At 35.4% G+C, this 16,326-nt stretch overlaps 2 protein-coding genes across 2 annotated transcripts; one reads left to right on the top strand and one right to left on the bottom strand.

Moving 5' to 3' along the window:
* Positions 1-310: 310 nt before the first annotated feature.
* On the top strand, positions 311-7,062 carry LOC132559285 (cGMP-dependent protein kinase-like). The gene is made up of 10 exons (XM_060223902.1): positions 311-472; positions 1,120-1,253; positions 1,609-1,921; positions 2,428-2,576; positions 2,942-3,021; positions 3,684-3,784; positions 4,311-4,421; positions 4,655-4,787; positions 5,205-5,303; positions 6,914-7,062. The coding sequence occupies exons 1-10, from the start codon at positions 311-313 to the stop codon at positions 7,060-7,062; spliced, it is 1,431 nt and encodes a 476-aa protein (XP_060079885.1).
* A 1,561-nt stretch (positions 7,063-8,623) lies between these two features.
* Positions 8,624-16,151, bottom strand: LOC132559509 (protein Mis18-alpha-like). The gene is made up of 5 exons (XM_060224139.1): positions 15,962-16,151; positions 13,279-13,345; positions 12,799-12,921; positions 11,194-11,290; positions 8,624-9,091 (listed from the first exon to the last, which is right to left on the bottom strand). Exons 1-5 carry the CDS (start codon positions 16,131-16,133, stop codon positions 8,624-8,626), a joined length of 927 nt encoding a protein of 308 aa, XP_060080122.1. The 5' UTR covers positions 16,134-16,151.
* Between the last annotated feature and the right edge of the window lie 175 nt (positions 16,152-16,326).

The raw sequence follows: 16,326 nt of genomic DNA on the forward strand, positions 1-16,326 counted from the left end.
AAAATTAGCTTTCATTTAGTCAGGAGTTGAAGTTTGTTGTTAAACGAATAAAAAAAACAGTCTCAGAAAATGATTCAAAACATCTTTGAAATAATGAAATTCCTTTTCCGTTGGGGGCCTTCGCCCTAGGCGGCCCCCAGACCCCTCGCCCTGGCTTACACATTTCTACTGGGCTAACTTTGCCCCTTATGAAGCATACGGAACGTTTTCTTGGCAAAAAGAATAATTTTATAACTTTCCGCTCATAAAACTTAAGCGTTTATTCAACATTGATATATTAAAAACTCGATCAATGAAACGCTTTATGACAATGGGGAACAAAGAAAGTAGACTTCGAATAGCTGAGAGTGAAAGCGACGAAGACGATGAAGAGAACAGACAAGACAGAAATATTTCTGGGAGAGATGAAAAATCGACTACTGTTACACCCTTCAAAACTTATTCACAAGAACACACGCCGTTACTGGTTGAGGTAACGTTAGGTTGCATGCAGCAGAGACGTATATATCACATGTGATATATGTCTCTGCATGCAGTCATTAAAATGCCAACCGGCACTGATGGGTCCATGGTAGCACAGTCAGTACTGTTAAGAGCATCGGACTTCACAACCGCAAATAAAGATGCAGGTGTGGCTTGATCCCTACCTGAGGCGGTTTATGTTTCTAATGCACTTAGACGGCAGACAATTTGATTAAAACATTTCTTGACTTTGGCTTCCGGTTCGTAAATTTTACTCCACTGACGTAGATAAGTTTACTCAACGGGTGCCAAGATCAAGATATGTTTTAATCAAATTGAACGTCCAGTGATCTGGCCACCAGCAAGACTATTACATTGAGATTACGCCTCAAAGTGTCCCTGACTGTTCACGGTTAACACAACCACCAAACCAAAGTGAAAATAGCCTACGTGATAAATGCAAAATTGATTGTCTTCCATCCATGAATAGTACATATTAGATTTTGTTTAGTTTGATACAATATTCAATTTATTACTAGACTAAAGGGAATTCAAGCAAAGGTTTTTGACTTGTACTGTAAACAGTATTAACACATTCATTGTTAACAAAATCCACACCAGTAAATCTGTCTCATTACAAATGTTTGGGTTTTCCAGAAGATTCAACACTGTCTGTCTTCCTTTCCACTAGCCAAACCAGTACTGACGGATCAATTGTTAGAAAGACTAGCCAGTCAAGTAGTGGTCAGAGAATACGAAGCTCATCAAGATGTCGTTTGCCAAGGTCAATTGTAATACTATAAACTGACTCATTGTGATTTTATCATTATCCTTTTTAAAGATTTACATAAATTTCAGCAAAGGAATTTCTTTGGACAAAACTCAGATAAAAACGAATTCATAACTATCAGTTTAATGAAAGAATAATTAGTTTATATACAATAATCTATTCCTCTGTAATTTCTCTGACTAATCATTCAAACTGTTTTTGATGGTTTTCAAAATTGTATATGATTTTCAAAAGTATCAATACAAATCTTGGTATGTTTGTCAACAATATGGGTTATTTCCACACAATTGAGTAGCTGGGTTTTTTTTACCAGTGTTGAATGAGTTTTGAGAAACTAATTTGTTTTATTTCCATAGCACAGGTCGGAAGACAAACGGATTATTCATTATTTTTGAGGGACATGTTGAGGTCATTACCTCAGAAGGGGAGATAATTGCAGAATTATTCAAGGGAGACTACTTTGGGGAAGTGTCTGTACTTTATGATGTGCCGTGCACAGCCACAGTCCGAACAAAGGGGAAGTGTCATCTTCTTCTGTTAAAAAGCAAGGTCAATCAGAAACTACTTGGCAAAGTCAAGGTCAAGATGGAAATGATAGACTGGTTTGTGACAAAGCGATATATTCCAGTCGGTGCAACAATGGACCATGAAAGAGCTATACGGAGGATGGTATTCACATATCTGAGCAAGGTTGTTACCAATATTTTAAAATCAGGGTAAATAACAATAACGGAGAGATGGTCCATATTCTGTATACCACGGACAGAGAAAGTAACCTGCTGTTTGTTGTATGAGATGACCAATGCTTGAAAAATGAAGAGCTGGAAATTTGCCTTTCCATGTTCTGCTGAAGGGATAGTTTCGAAACCAAATACTGACATGCATTCCCTATTACAAATTACAGTTCAATGAAATTTCATTTTTCTCATTCACTTAATTTTATTCAGTAAATCTTCTGGGCCCCATATAAATATAATGTCATCATAAAATATGACGTCATGATTTTACAATATACAATAAGGTTATTTTGCAATGTAGACATGTCGTCATAATCTATGTATCTAGTTACTTTTTGAAGCCATTTTAACTGAAAAAACAAATACATGTATTTCATATATCCATTTAGAAGAAAAATTACATATGTGTATACAAAGAAAAAGCAATAATTTTCATAGGTTCCAGTTTTTGCAGACTGGTCTGATTTGGCACTGAAGAGCCTCGTTCTGGAGATAAAACCGGCCCTTGTAGTCCTTTACTCACCAGGCTCCGTGGTTGCCATGCACGGGGACCCACCAGTCTCCATCAATGTCATAATCAAAGGGAGGTAAGGCATTACCATTACGTACGGAAAACTGCATTACACGTGTCATATAACATGATCTTCAGGGGAGATAATTTATATCACTGTTGGTGAGAGGTACTGACGTTATAAAAGCTTAAATGTCATCAATGAGGTACCTCGTCGTAAATTAGGGGATATATTTTATGTCCTCATCATGAGGTGCATTTAAACAGCACAACTGGGGATGTGCAGGGAAGGACAGAAAATTCCAATCATTCATGATTTTTCTTCAATGATGGTAACTTTAATTTCTGTCAAATAACAGTAGCAATGTGTTGACCTTGTGATATTTCTGCAAACGTTTCAATTTCATGTTATGGTGGTTGACCTTTTGACCTTGCCTGTAGGGTGGTTTTAAGTGATCAAGATTGTGCAACGCTAGTGAAAGTAGATGCTAACGTGTCCCCTTTCACCATTGGAGAGGAAGGTATTTATGTATGTTTTGTTTTAAATTCTTTGAATAACAGATGAGAACAAACGAAACATTGTTTTATGCCTTTGGTCTGGTTTATATAAATAAAGTGTAAAATGTATTTGATATCTCTAATTTTGGTTTGATTTTTATCTCTTGTCTCTGGTTTCTTATGTTTCATGTGATAAAAATTATGTTGACATCATACACAAAAGAGTTTTTGATTGAGGTTTAGATGTTATGAATTTGTAAGTCTATCCATTTTCTGATTTGTAGTTCAGTCTCCTGTTTTCCTTTGGTCTGGAAGATGTTTCTAGACCCAAACAGATATGATATATTATTTTGCATATAAGACACGTCAGTTTTTTAGGATCCAAGCTGAACACTATCCATGTCTCAATGAGGTCAACACACCAAGCAATCACATATCCTTTTTTGCCCCTATTAAATAATTTCAAAGACTGCCATCCCCATCATTTTGTTGTAACAAGAGGTTGCATCATCTGAATTTTTACTGATAAAACATCCTCTTTTGTCTTTGTACTCATTTCAATTTTTAATATGAAATGAAAAACAAACATTTGTGTGACCATGATCTGGGTATTTGTTACCTTTATGTCACCTGGAGTGATTAAAAGTCCTACGTTATAAATGATCTATTGTATACCTTTCACTAGGTGTTTTTTGTGGACTGGACAACCAAGTAACAGTCATCACTACTACCTGTTGTAAGGTAGTCCCGATCCGGACAGAGTGGATACAGAACATTATAGCTCAGGTAGGATCTAACTCCGGTATCTTCTCAAGATAGACTGTGTCTTTGTTATATTTTACCTTAAACGAAGAACAGGTTGAATTTGTTACTCCTTGTTTTGCCTTCTTGCAAACCTCAAACAGGCAATATACGCTCAAAAAGGCGAGGTGGATCCATTACAATTCATTTTATATTACCTAAAATTTTGAAACAGAAATTATCACAGAGACCTATGGAAATTATATTTATGATTCTGTTTTTTGTTAGAAATCACCCAGCCTGTAAGATGAGACCATGTGTTTCTAATTGGATTTTAAAAAGTTGAATGTCCTAAAAGCACGAAAAGAAGGTTTAGGATGAGATTCTACACCTGTCTGTTTGAGCTGCTAGGAAGGCATTTTCTTTTCCTTTTTTATGGATATGGTCAACATATCAAAACTATTCTAAACAACAAAAAGGATATATGTACTATGTGATTACTAGAACCAATATTGTTAGGTCTGTGTACAATTAACAGTATGCCTCTCATCAGTATATCTGAATTCTCAAGCATCCACAAGAAGCTGGCACAGCCTGGAGTTCCATACAAACAAAATGGAAGGCAAAAGTGAATAAGGGGGCTACAATATACTCAAAGTACCCAACCAATCTACAGTTTGAGGTAAACTGACCATCTGCTAGGAATGGCATGTATTAATGGTTACTTCAAATCTTTATACACATCACTGGAAAGATAAAAGAACCAGACTAGATTGATATTTATCATAAGTTTTCTCTATTCTGCTTATTCTTGCTTGTGTACTTTTCCCTTAGAATGTTGCTTTTTTTTAAAGAATATAAATTCTTGTGTACCTAAATTACACTGAATGACACAAAGAATGTTACAATCTTCAGGTGATCTTCCAGTCACTGAAGCAGAACAAAGTGTTTGGTCAGTGTACAGACAGGTGTTTGTATGACTTGTGTCTACATTGCCAACCACAGGAGTTTTATCCTGGTACAACTGTATGTACAAAGGAGGAATATGGTTAGTTATTATCAAGTAAACTCATCTAAACTGATACATGTTATATATACATCAAAGCGAGGAAGTGATATAATCATGGATTACCTCCCCTCATTAACCTTGTATCTTTGTATTTTTGTATCCGAATACCCATATATCTATTTTAAAACCTTTACAAACTTAAATATTAGGTGTTTCCCCACTAACAACAGTTAAACAATTCTGACATAGACAAAGATTTGACTGATTAATCAACTGTAAGAATCCTTTCCTGGAGAAAGTTTATGATCAGTAAATTTTAATCGAGCCAGATATCCTTAACACATCTTTAGTATGATATGAAATAAATGTGTCCTGTAATACTGTAGTAAGTCATCAGTAGGAAAAACTGAAATTTCTTCTGGTAACTTTTAAAAACAGAAAGAATTTTATTTCCAGATGAACACCTATTTGTCATGATCCTAATTGGCGAAACTGAGCTGGTTACTGATCCACAGATGCCCTCGGAACACATCTTTGGTCCTGGTGATGTATTCTGTGAGTTTATCTCATTATCAGAAATAAAAATACTGATTTCTATTTTGTAACATGAACTTGAGTTCAGAAATGACAGTCATTTTACTATTTCACTTGCAATCGAAGTATTTCAATGAAATCTTAACCATTTTCTCTTTACTTACATGAAATTCTTTAGAAGTCAGTACTCCGGTAATGTGTACTATGTATCAACAGACCAGCAGGTAAATTGAAAACATTACATAGAGTACTGATAATCAAAGATGAGACAGTCCACCACCATTAGAAACATCAGCAGTGTATGGTGTTTGTCCAGCGATAAGCCCGTGTTTACAGTAATAAGCCCACACATATTTACTGCTATTCAGTTTTAACCCCATGCTTTATCATTGTCTTGTAAGAATTTGAACTCTTCTTGGGCTTAAGGTGGAAATTGATAATGCCAGTCCTATTGACCTTTGACCTTGTGACATTCGCTTCTGGAACCAACTTGGCTTCTCTTTAGGCAAGATTTACTAGTTAACAGATTTTCACCTTGATCTGAATTTTTGGTGGCATCAGTAAATTGTGTCTTTTAAATCAATTTTCAATTCAGTTTGTTTTATCATACCAAAATACTTGTATTCAGTTTTAAACACGATATGTTTGAGAAACATGATGCCCAAAGCAAAAGTAATTGGTGAAGGCTAGGACATTCAACTGAAAGGTATTTCTGACAGTTGAAATTAAAAGTTATTTGACAGAATCAAAGAAATCATCTGTTTCATGGATTTAAAAGTCCTGTGACAAATATTCTCATATTTTGACCAATATCAAATTCACCAGAGATCTTTCAATCTGTTGAAAAATTATTTGACAAAGACTCTAAAACAGGCACACAGACATGGATACTTCCATCAATGAAGAGTTTTTGATTATATCTGGGCCATGAGAAGAAGATTTTGAAAATTTCAATCAATTGACCCATTTTTGCCTGCAAGCCCCTTGTTGTGTCATTTCTGACCAGATGTGTGAAGAGAATGCCAAGAGAGGTTATCTGGGCATTCAGGTTTTTTTACCATCAGATGTCTATTAAGTGTGAAAGTTTAATGTATGACAGGGAGTGTGCTATTTGAGAATTAAAAGGTGTCAACAGAAGTGGGGAACACACAAACGTCAGTATGATAGTGTCTTGCCTGGTGAGACTAGTCTTGTAACGCAAGAACTAGATCTGGATCAATATAATGTATATATATAATTATTGTGCTGTAAATAAACAGAAAACAGAAGAAAAAGATTAATCATAAATCTCAATAACACAGCAAGCCATTGGCTCTGTCACAATGATAAACATTACTCCCTTTCCAAGAGGAAACGCGAGACCCTTGGGTTATAAAGTTCACATTTTTGATAGGAGAATTTCGAAATTTTAATGCATTTAACCCATTTTGGCCGCACCTCCAGGGCGTCTGGGGGATGTGGACTATTTAATTCACAATTTTAGTTCATCTTTGACCATGGGAGGATTCTTCAAAATTTCATAAAGGGTGTTGGTAGACTGATGGATCTTATTCAACTGTTGGAATTTGAGAAGTAACCCTTCCACCTATCTCCTTTGTAAAAACTTTAAAACTTCTTAACCTTTTCTTCAGGTCGCTGTGAATGGATGGACAGCACTGGTCAACTTAAAGCTCTTTGTCAGTGTCTTGTGGTCAAGTTGACCCAAAATGATGTTTTCAGGGTCACTGAATCCTGTCCTGACTCCGTCCTGACCTATCCACCAGAGAACTATGTACCATAGACCATATTGTGTCAGGGGAGACATGTAATTCATGGAAATCAAAATACAGACATGTAGATACACGTAGGCTACAGATAACATTTTGGTAGAATTAACAGAACAAATGTCCATGTACATCTGTATCTAAAATCTTGCAGCATAATGAAGTTCTGAAGGCATGAATTTGTTTTTTAGTCTTTTATCAACAAGAATTAACAGATTATATAAACACAATACTTGTTTCCTTTAACAATTATCTAAGAGGCATACTATTTTTGGAAACAGTTGTTAATTACATACAAACTATACAATCTGTCTGAAGATTGTATATTTTCTGTATACTCTTGTTTTCAAATATTCATAGAGTACAAGTATTGTCATGTTCAGCACAGGCCAGGGTATCTTTTTGAAACTGCTCAAAATAGAAAAATAAGTGTAGTACTCGTGTATACAAATACATACAGAGCACATAAAAAAAGCTTTTTTCGGGCACATACTTCAAGAAAAAGTCTGTTCTATTTGAACAAGCAACAAATTAAGAAATTCAAATAAAGCACAAGTCTTGATAATTTTTGTTAATGAACCTCCATATGTCCTACCTAATGATGGAAATGGTTCAAGAACTGAAGACATATGATAGATTGTGACCAATTATCATTTATTAATGTCGTCAAATTCTAGTCATTTAATACTGTAAACATAGAAAACTTACTGTAAATCTTGGGCCTAGGTTGTTAACAACATCAGATTGGGTTAGCAGCTAATTACTTATAATTATAGAATGTGATATGTTATAAGCAAGCCACTTCCTAAATACATGTAGAAAATCTAACTGCTTAAGCTTTGTCTCCAGAATTATTCATTTAAATAAATATAATTTCCTCTCGTTTATGACCTTAGAAGAAGAAAATATTATGTCATCATTTTCTCTTTTAAGTCATGAAAGATATAGTTTGACATTTTCTTAAAAAAAGATTTCTATGTGTACATTATAAATCAAATTTGGTTGCCAAGCTACCTGACCATATTGTTTTCAAAAATAGTTTCTCTTAAGAAGTGCAAGTAAAAAGCATGTCTAAAAGCAGGTTTCTACAACTCCAACTCCCAACAATTTTGCTTTGTTTGATACTGGAAAGGACATATAGCCACAAATATCAGTACTCAGTACAATTAGAAAGTGGTGTACCGATGTCTTTCAACTGTCAGAAACTGTTAAAAAACTGAAATTGTTCCAAATAAACACTTTAAACCAATTCTAGGAAAGGATTGTTCAACACAAAGAGACCCTGTTACAAAATATTAGTATCCTGGTACAGTTATAGCGATACACTAATATTTTTCAATATTTGCACTAAAACCTTTGTATAAAATCGAACACCCACACCAGGGTGACAACATTAGCTTGCCCTCTTTTTTGAAGAGGAAAGATAAGATAATACAACCAATAACAGTTATATACAGCGTTTCATACCTTGAAGTTTCCATGGTAATCTCTGAAATAAAACATAATTTTAATCACCATGGTAACCGAACCTATAGTTTATTCAAGCACCACCAGGATTGTTCAAAACAAACATGTCCCCTAAGCAATTCTTTTTCTTTTGTAAGTACCTTTGTTAGGAGAGCTAGGTGGGCTGACACTGTTTAAGGAATTCCTAAACCCACTTGGTTGTGGCCCATTTTTTCTGTAAACCTTATCACTTCGTCTATCTGAGTGTAAAGGCTCTGGCGCCATCCCTTCATTATCATATCTGGCTGTTTCTGTATCCATTCTGCTACCTCGGACACTTTCTTTGTCCATTCTGCTACCTCTCACCAATTCCTTTTCCATTCTCTTTCCTCGTTGAATTTCTTTCTCCATTCTTTTGGACTGTGTCATGTCTGTATCCATCCTATTTCCTCTCATTATATCACTCCCTGGTCTTTTTTCTCTGATAATTTCTGCATCTAGTCTGTTGGCTATCAGAGGGTGATTTTCTACCTCTGAAATATGCGCACTTGATTCCAAAATCTCCACTCTGTGATCCAAACTCACAATAACAGTTTGAAGCTGCAAAAGATTTATCCGAAACATTGGGTACGTAAAAAACTGCAGAATTATATTTTTGCAGCAATGCAAGTAAAATCTCATTCAAACCTGTAGGTCTGGATCACTCACACAGGTTATTTATCTCCAGATAAGAACATTTTGTTGTTGTTGTTGACTGACCCCTATATATGTTGAGATGGAATTCCATTTTATAGTAGATTATGTTTGTACAACTAAAAACTGGCAAAAAATTAACACACCATTAGAATATATAAAACATTCAGTTATTTTCCTATGAAACCAGGAAGGAACCATAACATATAAAGCTAGCTAAGATGATGACAGAAGAACCAGAGACGGGATATTATTATTAAAATGACCCTATACTGAAAAATTACTCACAATTTTTTTGTGATGCCAAATGTAGATACATGAAAACATGTCCATTCATTTATTGCAGTCACTTGGGTCTTGATTCATTCACCATTCTATTTCTTGGGTCTAAACCACAACTGACACCTATATGCAACAATAGCTATGTTTACAAATTATCTCCCCTTTGGTCTAATAGAAAGTCTCACTCTCCTTTAGGTACTGTCAGGGATCACATGACTTCAATTTGGAGAGCAGTCAAATAAAATGACCATACTATACCGAGGAATGAAGGTTTGTGATAACGGTCATATGTATAGTTCTTAGTTACCTTACACAATAACAATCCAATGTACACTAACTCCATGGTAAATTACAACGGTCAGAAATTACCACAATTTTTGAGAACATTCTAACAAAAAAGTTGAGTTGAGTGATCATTTGCATAAACAACCTTTGGTGATGATTAAATCGGTCTGTATTTATCAATATACCACTTATTACATACCAAATTCTGGTATTTCTTAAATAGTTTTTTTTTATAGAAATAATCACGTAAACATTATTTAATCTATAGTTAATTACATTTTCCTAAATCAATGAGTTCTCAATACATAAAATCTCAATTTTAAGTAACCATTAATTGAGAGCTGAATGCATTATTATGCTAAACAAAGAGTTCCACAGAACTGTATGCGTCACCTGCATAAAGTGTCACGGTCACCCAGAAATCGAACTGGATGTCAAATTAATCTGTACCCTTCCAACGAGAAGCCGTATACCAAATTTCATTTCTATAACTCAATGCATAACCAAAGAAAGTCCAGAAAATTTTCTAAGTTCAAAGAGGCGTAACTCTGCCAAGAAGGGTTACAGACAGCCAGGAATGGAACTTAATCTGTACCCTTCCAACAAGAAGCCAAATACCAAATTTCATTTCAATAACTCAAAGGATGACCCAAAAAAGTCCGGAAAACAATATTTCCAGAGAATTTTCTAAGTTCAAAGAGGCATAACTCTGCCAAGAAGGATTACAGACAGCCAGGAATCGAACTTAATCTGTACCGTTCCAACAAGAAGCCATATACTAAATTTCATTGTGATAGCTCAAAGCATAAGCGAAAAAAGTCCAGAAAACTTTCGTATGGATGCCGCCGCCGCCGCCGTGTGATGACGGACAAAGTGATCCCTAAGTGTCTGCTACCTTTGCTGGCGACACAAAAACTCGAGTAGTTACGAAGTGAATTACCCACTTTGCAGAAAACAGCAAATCATGAAATTTAAAACACTATAATACATGTACCTATAAAAAAACCCACAAAAAGAAAAAAAAGACGAAATTAATGACAAGATGATGTACCCTTGTCTCATCAAAAAGGGTATTATCAACCAACAGCCGAACAGCTGCTGTAAAGTAACCACCAACAGTTAAAACAAAATAATGAGAAACCAGTGTATGACTTGCCATAGGCTACAGCATAGTCTTTAGCTATCATAATTCTGTTTCCTCTCATTTACTCTATAGAAATTTGAGTCTGTTCTTTGGGTCTGAACTTACTGCTGTCAGTATGTTGTTTTATCAGGCACTCAGGTTAACATTTTCAAATGGTTGTTTTCGCCCTTGTAAACCACTGTTCATTTTCACCCAGTTTTAAATTCCCTAAAACACATAACAGATATACTTTTAGTTTCACTTCTATATTTAACCCTCCTTATACTTTCACTTTATTGTCTAAGCTTGATTTTGATACCTTTTTGAGTTCTTTTAAAAGCTCTTTGACATTGGTTAAGGTGACAAGGTCATTGATGTTCACATCATCTTCCTGGTTACAACTTCCAAAAGTGTAGCTGAAAAATTAATAGAAAGTAATGTATTTTTTTTATTTACCTTACAATAAGCAAATGAACACATGGCCAGAATCAAATTCAGGAGGTGAGGTAATTACTGGACAAAAGTACAAAGTAGGGAGGTGGAATAGATACATAAAAACAAGAGATCCCAGAGGGATCTTGGCGCCCACCATTTGAGGATCTGTTTTCAGTTCTTGATGATTTGTTTATTTTTTTTGTGTGTTACAAGTGTTGTAAATGTTCATGAACTGGTTTTCATTGAATGTACTCAATGATGGCACAAGATATTTTTATTAAGCACCTATTAGCAAATATCATTTGAAAAAGATCCCAAAGTATTATTAGATAGCAGTCAGTTACAGGTGGATAATGGACAATATGCTTGTGCTGTATTACTGTCGACATCCAAGATGGCTGCCTGTGGGCCACCTTGATTTCAAATCAGTCCAAAAAAGGTAAAATGCACAACTAGGGACCAAGGGAAACCAATATCTATGAAATATCAGAAGGATCCATCCAGTACTTCCTCAGATATAGCAGTAACAAGGCCTGTCAGCCATCTTGATTTCGGATCAGTCCAAAAAGGTATAATGCACAACTTGGAACCAAAGGGAACCTGCATATGAAATTTGAGAAAGATCCATCCAGTACTTTCCAAGAAATAGCAGTAACAAACTTTTACATTCAAAATCCAAGATGGCCACCTGTCGGCCATCTTGAATTCGAATCAGTCCAAAAAAGGTACAATGCACAACTAGGGACCAAGGGGAAACTGCATATGAAATTTGAGAAAGATCCATCCAGTACTTTCCAAGAAATAGCAGTAACAAACTTTTACTTCCAAAATCCAAGATGGCTGCCTGTCGGCCATCTTGAATTCGAATCAGTCCAAAAAAGGTACAATGCACAACTAGGGACCAAGGGGAACCTGCATATGAAATTTGAGAAAGATCCATCCAGTACTTTCCAAGAAATAGCGGTAACAAGAATTGTTTACGGACAGACGGACAACGGACCACAGACGCAGGGCGATTTGAATAACCCGCCATCTATTTGAATAGATGGTGGGCTAACAAGCATACCTTACTCCCTAATATTTCACTGATTTTTTGGAAAATATTCAATTGTTTCAAAAGAAGATAAACATCAGATAGATGTGTGTAATAAGATACATAATAATGAGACTTTTTTTTATTGACACCTTTTACAAATTTACAACTGTATTTATCCTGCAGTTAGGGACCAACACATTACACTCACCTCAAAGTCAAGGCATGAGGTGGGTTTATCACTGGATAATGATATAGCATTTATCATCTATTTACATGAAATGAAATAGAAATGGATGGTCCTATTACGTTAGTGTGGTTACCATATATGGATCTCAATTTTAGTCACATTCTTGTGATGGGAAGACCTTGCTCATCACTCGTTTCCAGCACCAGTCACAAATGACGAGGTGATTCATCATGAGATTTAAGGTAGTATCTTTCCATTTATATTACCTGGAGATTTTTTCCACATACAGCGTGTAGACGTCTCGCATATGATCCAGATTTCCAGGGGTAGTTCTGTACAGGCGTCCCAAATCTCCCTTACACACTTCACACTGCAGTGTATTATATGTACTACAAACAAATAATTTTTCTTCATTGTTTCACTGGATATAGTTCATGTATACATAATGTGTCCTTATACTATAATCCCTTATTTTGATTAAAACCATATTCTATATATATCCATAATAGCACTTTATGAGAAACAATTCAAAGTCCAGTTTTCTCGAATCATTCAAAGTTCTTGAAACTATAAAATCTGCATGTTGTGTGATAGTGATATGACATTATTTATCAAGTTTGTTACTTTATTTATTATAAAGAAGAAATCTTGGGTAACTAGTTTTCAGAAAACAGAACCTCCACCGATATATCACATACATATGTGATTTATACACCTCTGCTTAAAATCATAGTTAGATGAAATACCTTCCCAAATCTGTGCCTATTTTTGAAGTGATCAACCTGTCTTTTACTTCCACTTTCTTGCTAACATCTAAAAAAAACCAATATATCACTGCAGCCATGTTAGATTTCTATTAGAGTCACAATAATGTAAATAACTAACGGGTATCATGATCAGGGTAAAAAAATTTGGTTCAAATCTCCGACAAGAATTAACAAGAGACCCAAGGGGCCGTAATGGTCACCTGAGGAATATATGTCAATGATCTGGGGATTTTAAAATGTTGCAAAAATGTAACAACACTTGTGCAGGACCGTGTGTAAAACATCTGAACCAAGTTTGAACATGATCCACCCAGTGATTCTTGAGAGGAAGTCCAAAAATGTCTTAGCCAAACAAAGGCCAGGGTGGCCATCTTGGATTTTGAATCACCCTAAAAAGTTAAAACACTTGCCAGGACCTTGTGTAGAGCATTCGTATCAAGTTTCCCCTTTCCCCCCTCCTGGGGCCCCTATTGGGGCCACGCCCTTTTTCTTCACAAACTTGAAGCGGCTTCCCATGGGGATGCTTTGTGCCAAGTATGGTCAAAAGCCATCCACTGGTTCTTGAGAAGAAGTCGAATATGTGAAAAGTTAACGACGCCAACAACAGACAAATCATGATGGCAATAAAAAATCGAAAGATGACAACAAGTGTTTGTTTTTTTGTGATCATCACTGGTCAGGACACAAAAATCAAATTTGCTATTGATTTCTCCAAATCCATTTTGGAATTTTATTTGAAACTAATCAGTTGAAATATAATTGATAATGTGTTCTTGACTTTCTATTTCTAACATTCACCTGAAATGCTGAGAAATAAATATGAGCCTGAATCAGTTTCATTTGGCTTAAGGGTACAAAAGATTCCAAAGGGATCTTGGTGCTCACCATCGTTTTTTAAAAGTTGAATCCTTTTCCTTTTTTTTCTTCTTTTTCCTTGTGTTTTTGTTCTTAAATAAATGATACTTGAAAATTCCCATGTGGAAAATGGGGATAATAAAGGTTAACTACTTATGAAATAGTCGTCTGTCAGCCATTTTGTCTTTCTGATCAATCTCAAAATCAGAAGAGCAAAACTCATGGTAAGGGAAACCTCTGCATGAAGTCTTTGAAAGATCCATCAAGTATGTCAAGAAATGAAAATAACACACTGTCACAACCCAAATCAATGATAAACACTAATCAGTCATTTTGTTTTCCTAATCTGTCCCACAATTAAACAGACACTACTAGCTATAGGGATCAAATTTGAAAAAAAATACATCAAGTACTTTTCATGAAATATCAATATCTAATTTTCATAGTCCAAATCTGAGATGCTCACTTTATCAGTCATTTTTCATCCCTGATTAGCCCCAAAATTGAACTGGCACAATTAGGTCGCGGCAAATGAAATGAGAAAGATCCAGTGATATCAAGGATTATTTTTTAATAAACCACAAATAGGGTGATGTGAACAGCACACCTTCTGATGACAGAGGGTTAAAAATATGTTTTATAAAAAGAAGCCTTTGAGATCCCAGAGTGATCATGGTGCCCACTGGTGAATGATGTTTATTTTCTCTACTTTTCCCTCTCAATCAGATATATGATAAGAATCCTACATATGAAATATAAGAATAAACCCAACAAGAGTTTACCTAGCAATAGCAATAACAAACTTCAACTGTCAAAGCTAAAGTTGGTTTAAGGTCAGCTGTTTTGTCTTCTCCAGTTAAAATTGAATGATTAACTTGGTACCTACAACATTTTTTCCCCCTGATCAGATTAAAAATTGAATGGGCACACCTTGGAACAGAGAAAACCCTACATAAAAGATTGAGAAATGTCCCAACAGGTTTTTTTTAACCTCAAATGAGCTATTTTTCTAAACTGACCGTTTTCATACCAAGATCTATTCAGATGAAGTTTTTTTTCCACCTGTCTGCCTACAACTGATTGATTAATTTAAATCTGGAAATCATCAAATTGCTTTTGTGTATGTTTGGTCTTTTGCAGCAAACAATTGCAACGATGCGTGACCTACAGTGTATTATTCTTGGTCACATTAGTGGTCATCTGTTAAGTGTTACAGCAACCAAAATCATACGAGTGAGAGGTTACCTATCAAAGCTAGGTCAATAGTTCACGTGATAGAGCCTGACAAAATCGCTGTTCCGAAACACATTGAGGTACGGGACCGATGTCATGACAATATTTCTAAAAAAATCATTTCATTAACTTACTCGATTGGTTATCATTTATCTGCAAATTAGAAACAAGATGGGACTTCATCTCTTTGTTTACGTTGGTCCTATATACATACATGTAAAGTCAGACTTGACAATTTGTCGAATATGCCTGCCGATATTCTAAGTACAATTAGTAAAGGTTGGTAGAGGGAAACCAACTGACGATGGACGATGCGCAAAGGCATTTTAGCCCTATGCGACAGGTGAAATAAAAACATGATTTTACATTTTATGATATTTTGCAAATAAGGCGTTTGAGTAATTATCTTTCTAACTTGGGAGTATTACTTCCCAATTTCACTGGAAGATTACTTAAATAATTATGCGAAAATATAATTGGAAATCCATGTTTAAATATCACAATCAACACGTTTTTCCTCAACATTTTGATTGATCCCGTGTAATTGTGATTTCTTGTTCAGATGAAAACTTACATTTTAGGCTGATTGTACGTAGTATTTCATTGGAACCTGTCCACGCCGACGAATCCCCGACGATCGAATTGCACTGACTGCACTGAAATACGACCCGTTCCAAGTCATCGTTCTTTTCGTGTATTGCGGACTCTTCTAGTGTATCATTTGATTCTGAACGGCTGTCTGACATCACAATGTCGGTATGTTGAAGTAGTCTGCGACAATGTCAAAAGTGTATCTACAGATTGACAAAACAGCGCCAATTTTGTTTATATCCGGCGCGCGATGATAAATAGAGGTGAGCACTAAAGTCGGGAATGAAGTCAGTAAAAGCGACAATGTCTGTACAGAGACGTATATGTGATATATACGTCTCTGGTCTG

Source organism: Ylistrum balloti, unplaced genomic scaffold, assembly GCF_031769215.1.
Source record: "Ylistrum balloti isolate Yb309-2 unplaced genomic scaffold, AGI_CSIRO_Ybal_v1 Utg369662, whole genome shotgun sequence".
Lineage (NCBI taxonomy): Eukaryota > Metazoa > Mollusca > Bivalvia > Pectinida > Pectinidae > Ylistrum > Ylistrum balloti.

Bases quoted from the DNA above. Each gene is read 5' to 3' on its own strand.
- LOC132559285 (XM_060223902.1), top strand. From the start codon at position 311: ATGGGGAACAAAGAAAGTAGACTTCGAATAGCTGAGAGTGAAAGCGAC. The intron at 473-1,119 runs GTAACGTTAGGT...TGGGTTTTCCAG, and splicing joins ACACGCCGTTACTGGTTGAG to AAGATTCAACACTGTCTGTC. The intron at 3,785-4,310 runs GTAGGATCTAAC...TGAATTCTCAAG, and splicing joins TACAGAACATTATAGCTCAG to CATCCACAAGAAGCTGGCAC.
- LOC132559509 (XM_060224139.1), bottom strand. From the start codon at position 16,133: ATGTCAGACAGCCGTTCAGAATCAAATGATACACTAGAAGAGTCCGCA. The intron at 12,922-13,278 runs GTATTTCATCTA...ATTTGTTTGTAG, and splicing joins ATAGGCACAGATTTGGGAAG to TACATATAATACACTGCAGT. The intron at 9,092-11,193 runs GTATCAAAATCA...AATCTTTTGCAG, and splicing joins TTTTAAAAGAACTCAAAAAG to CTTCAAACTGTTATTGTGAG.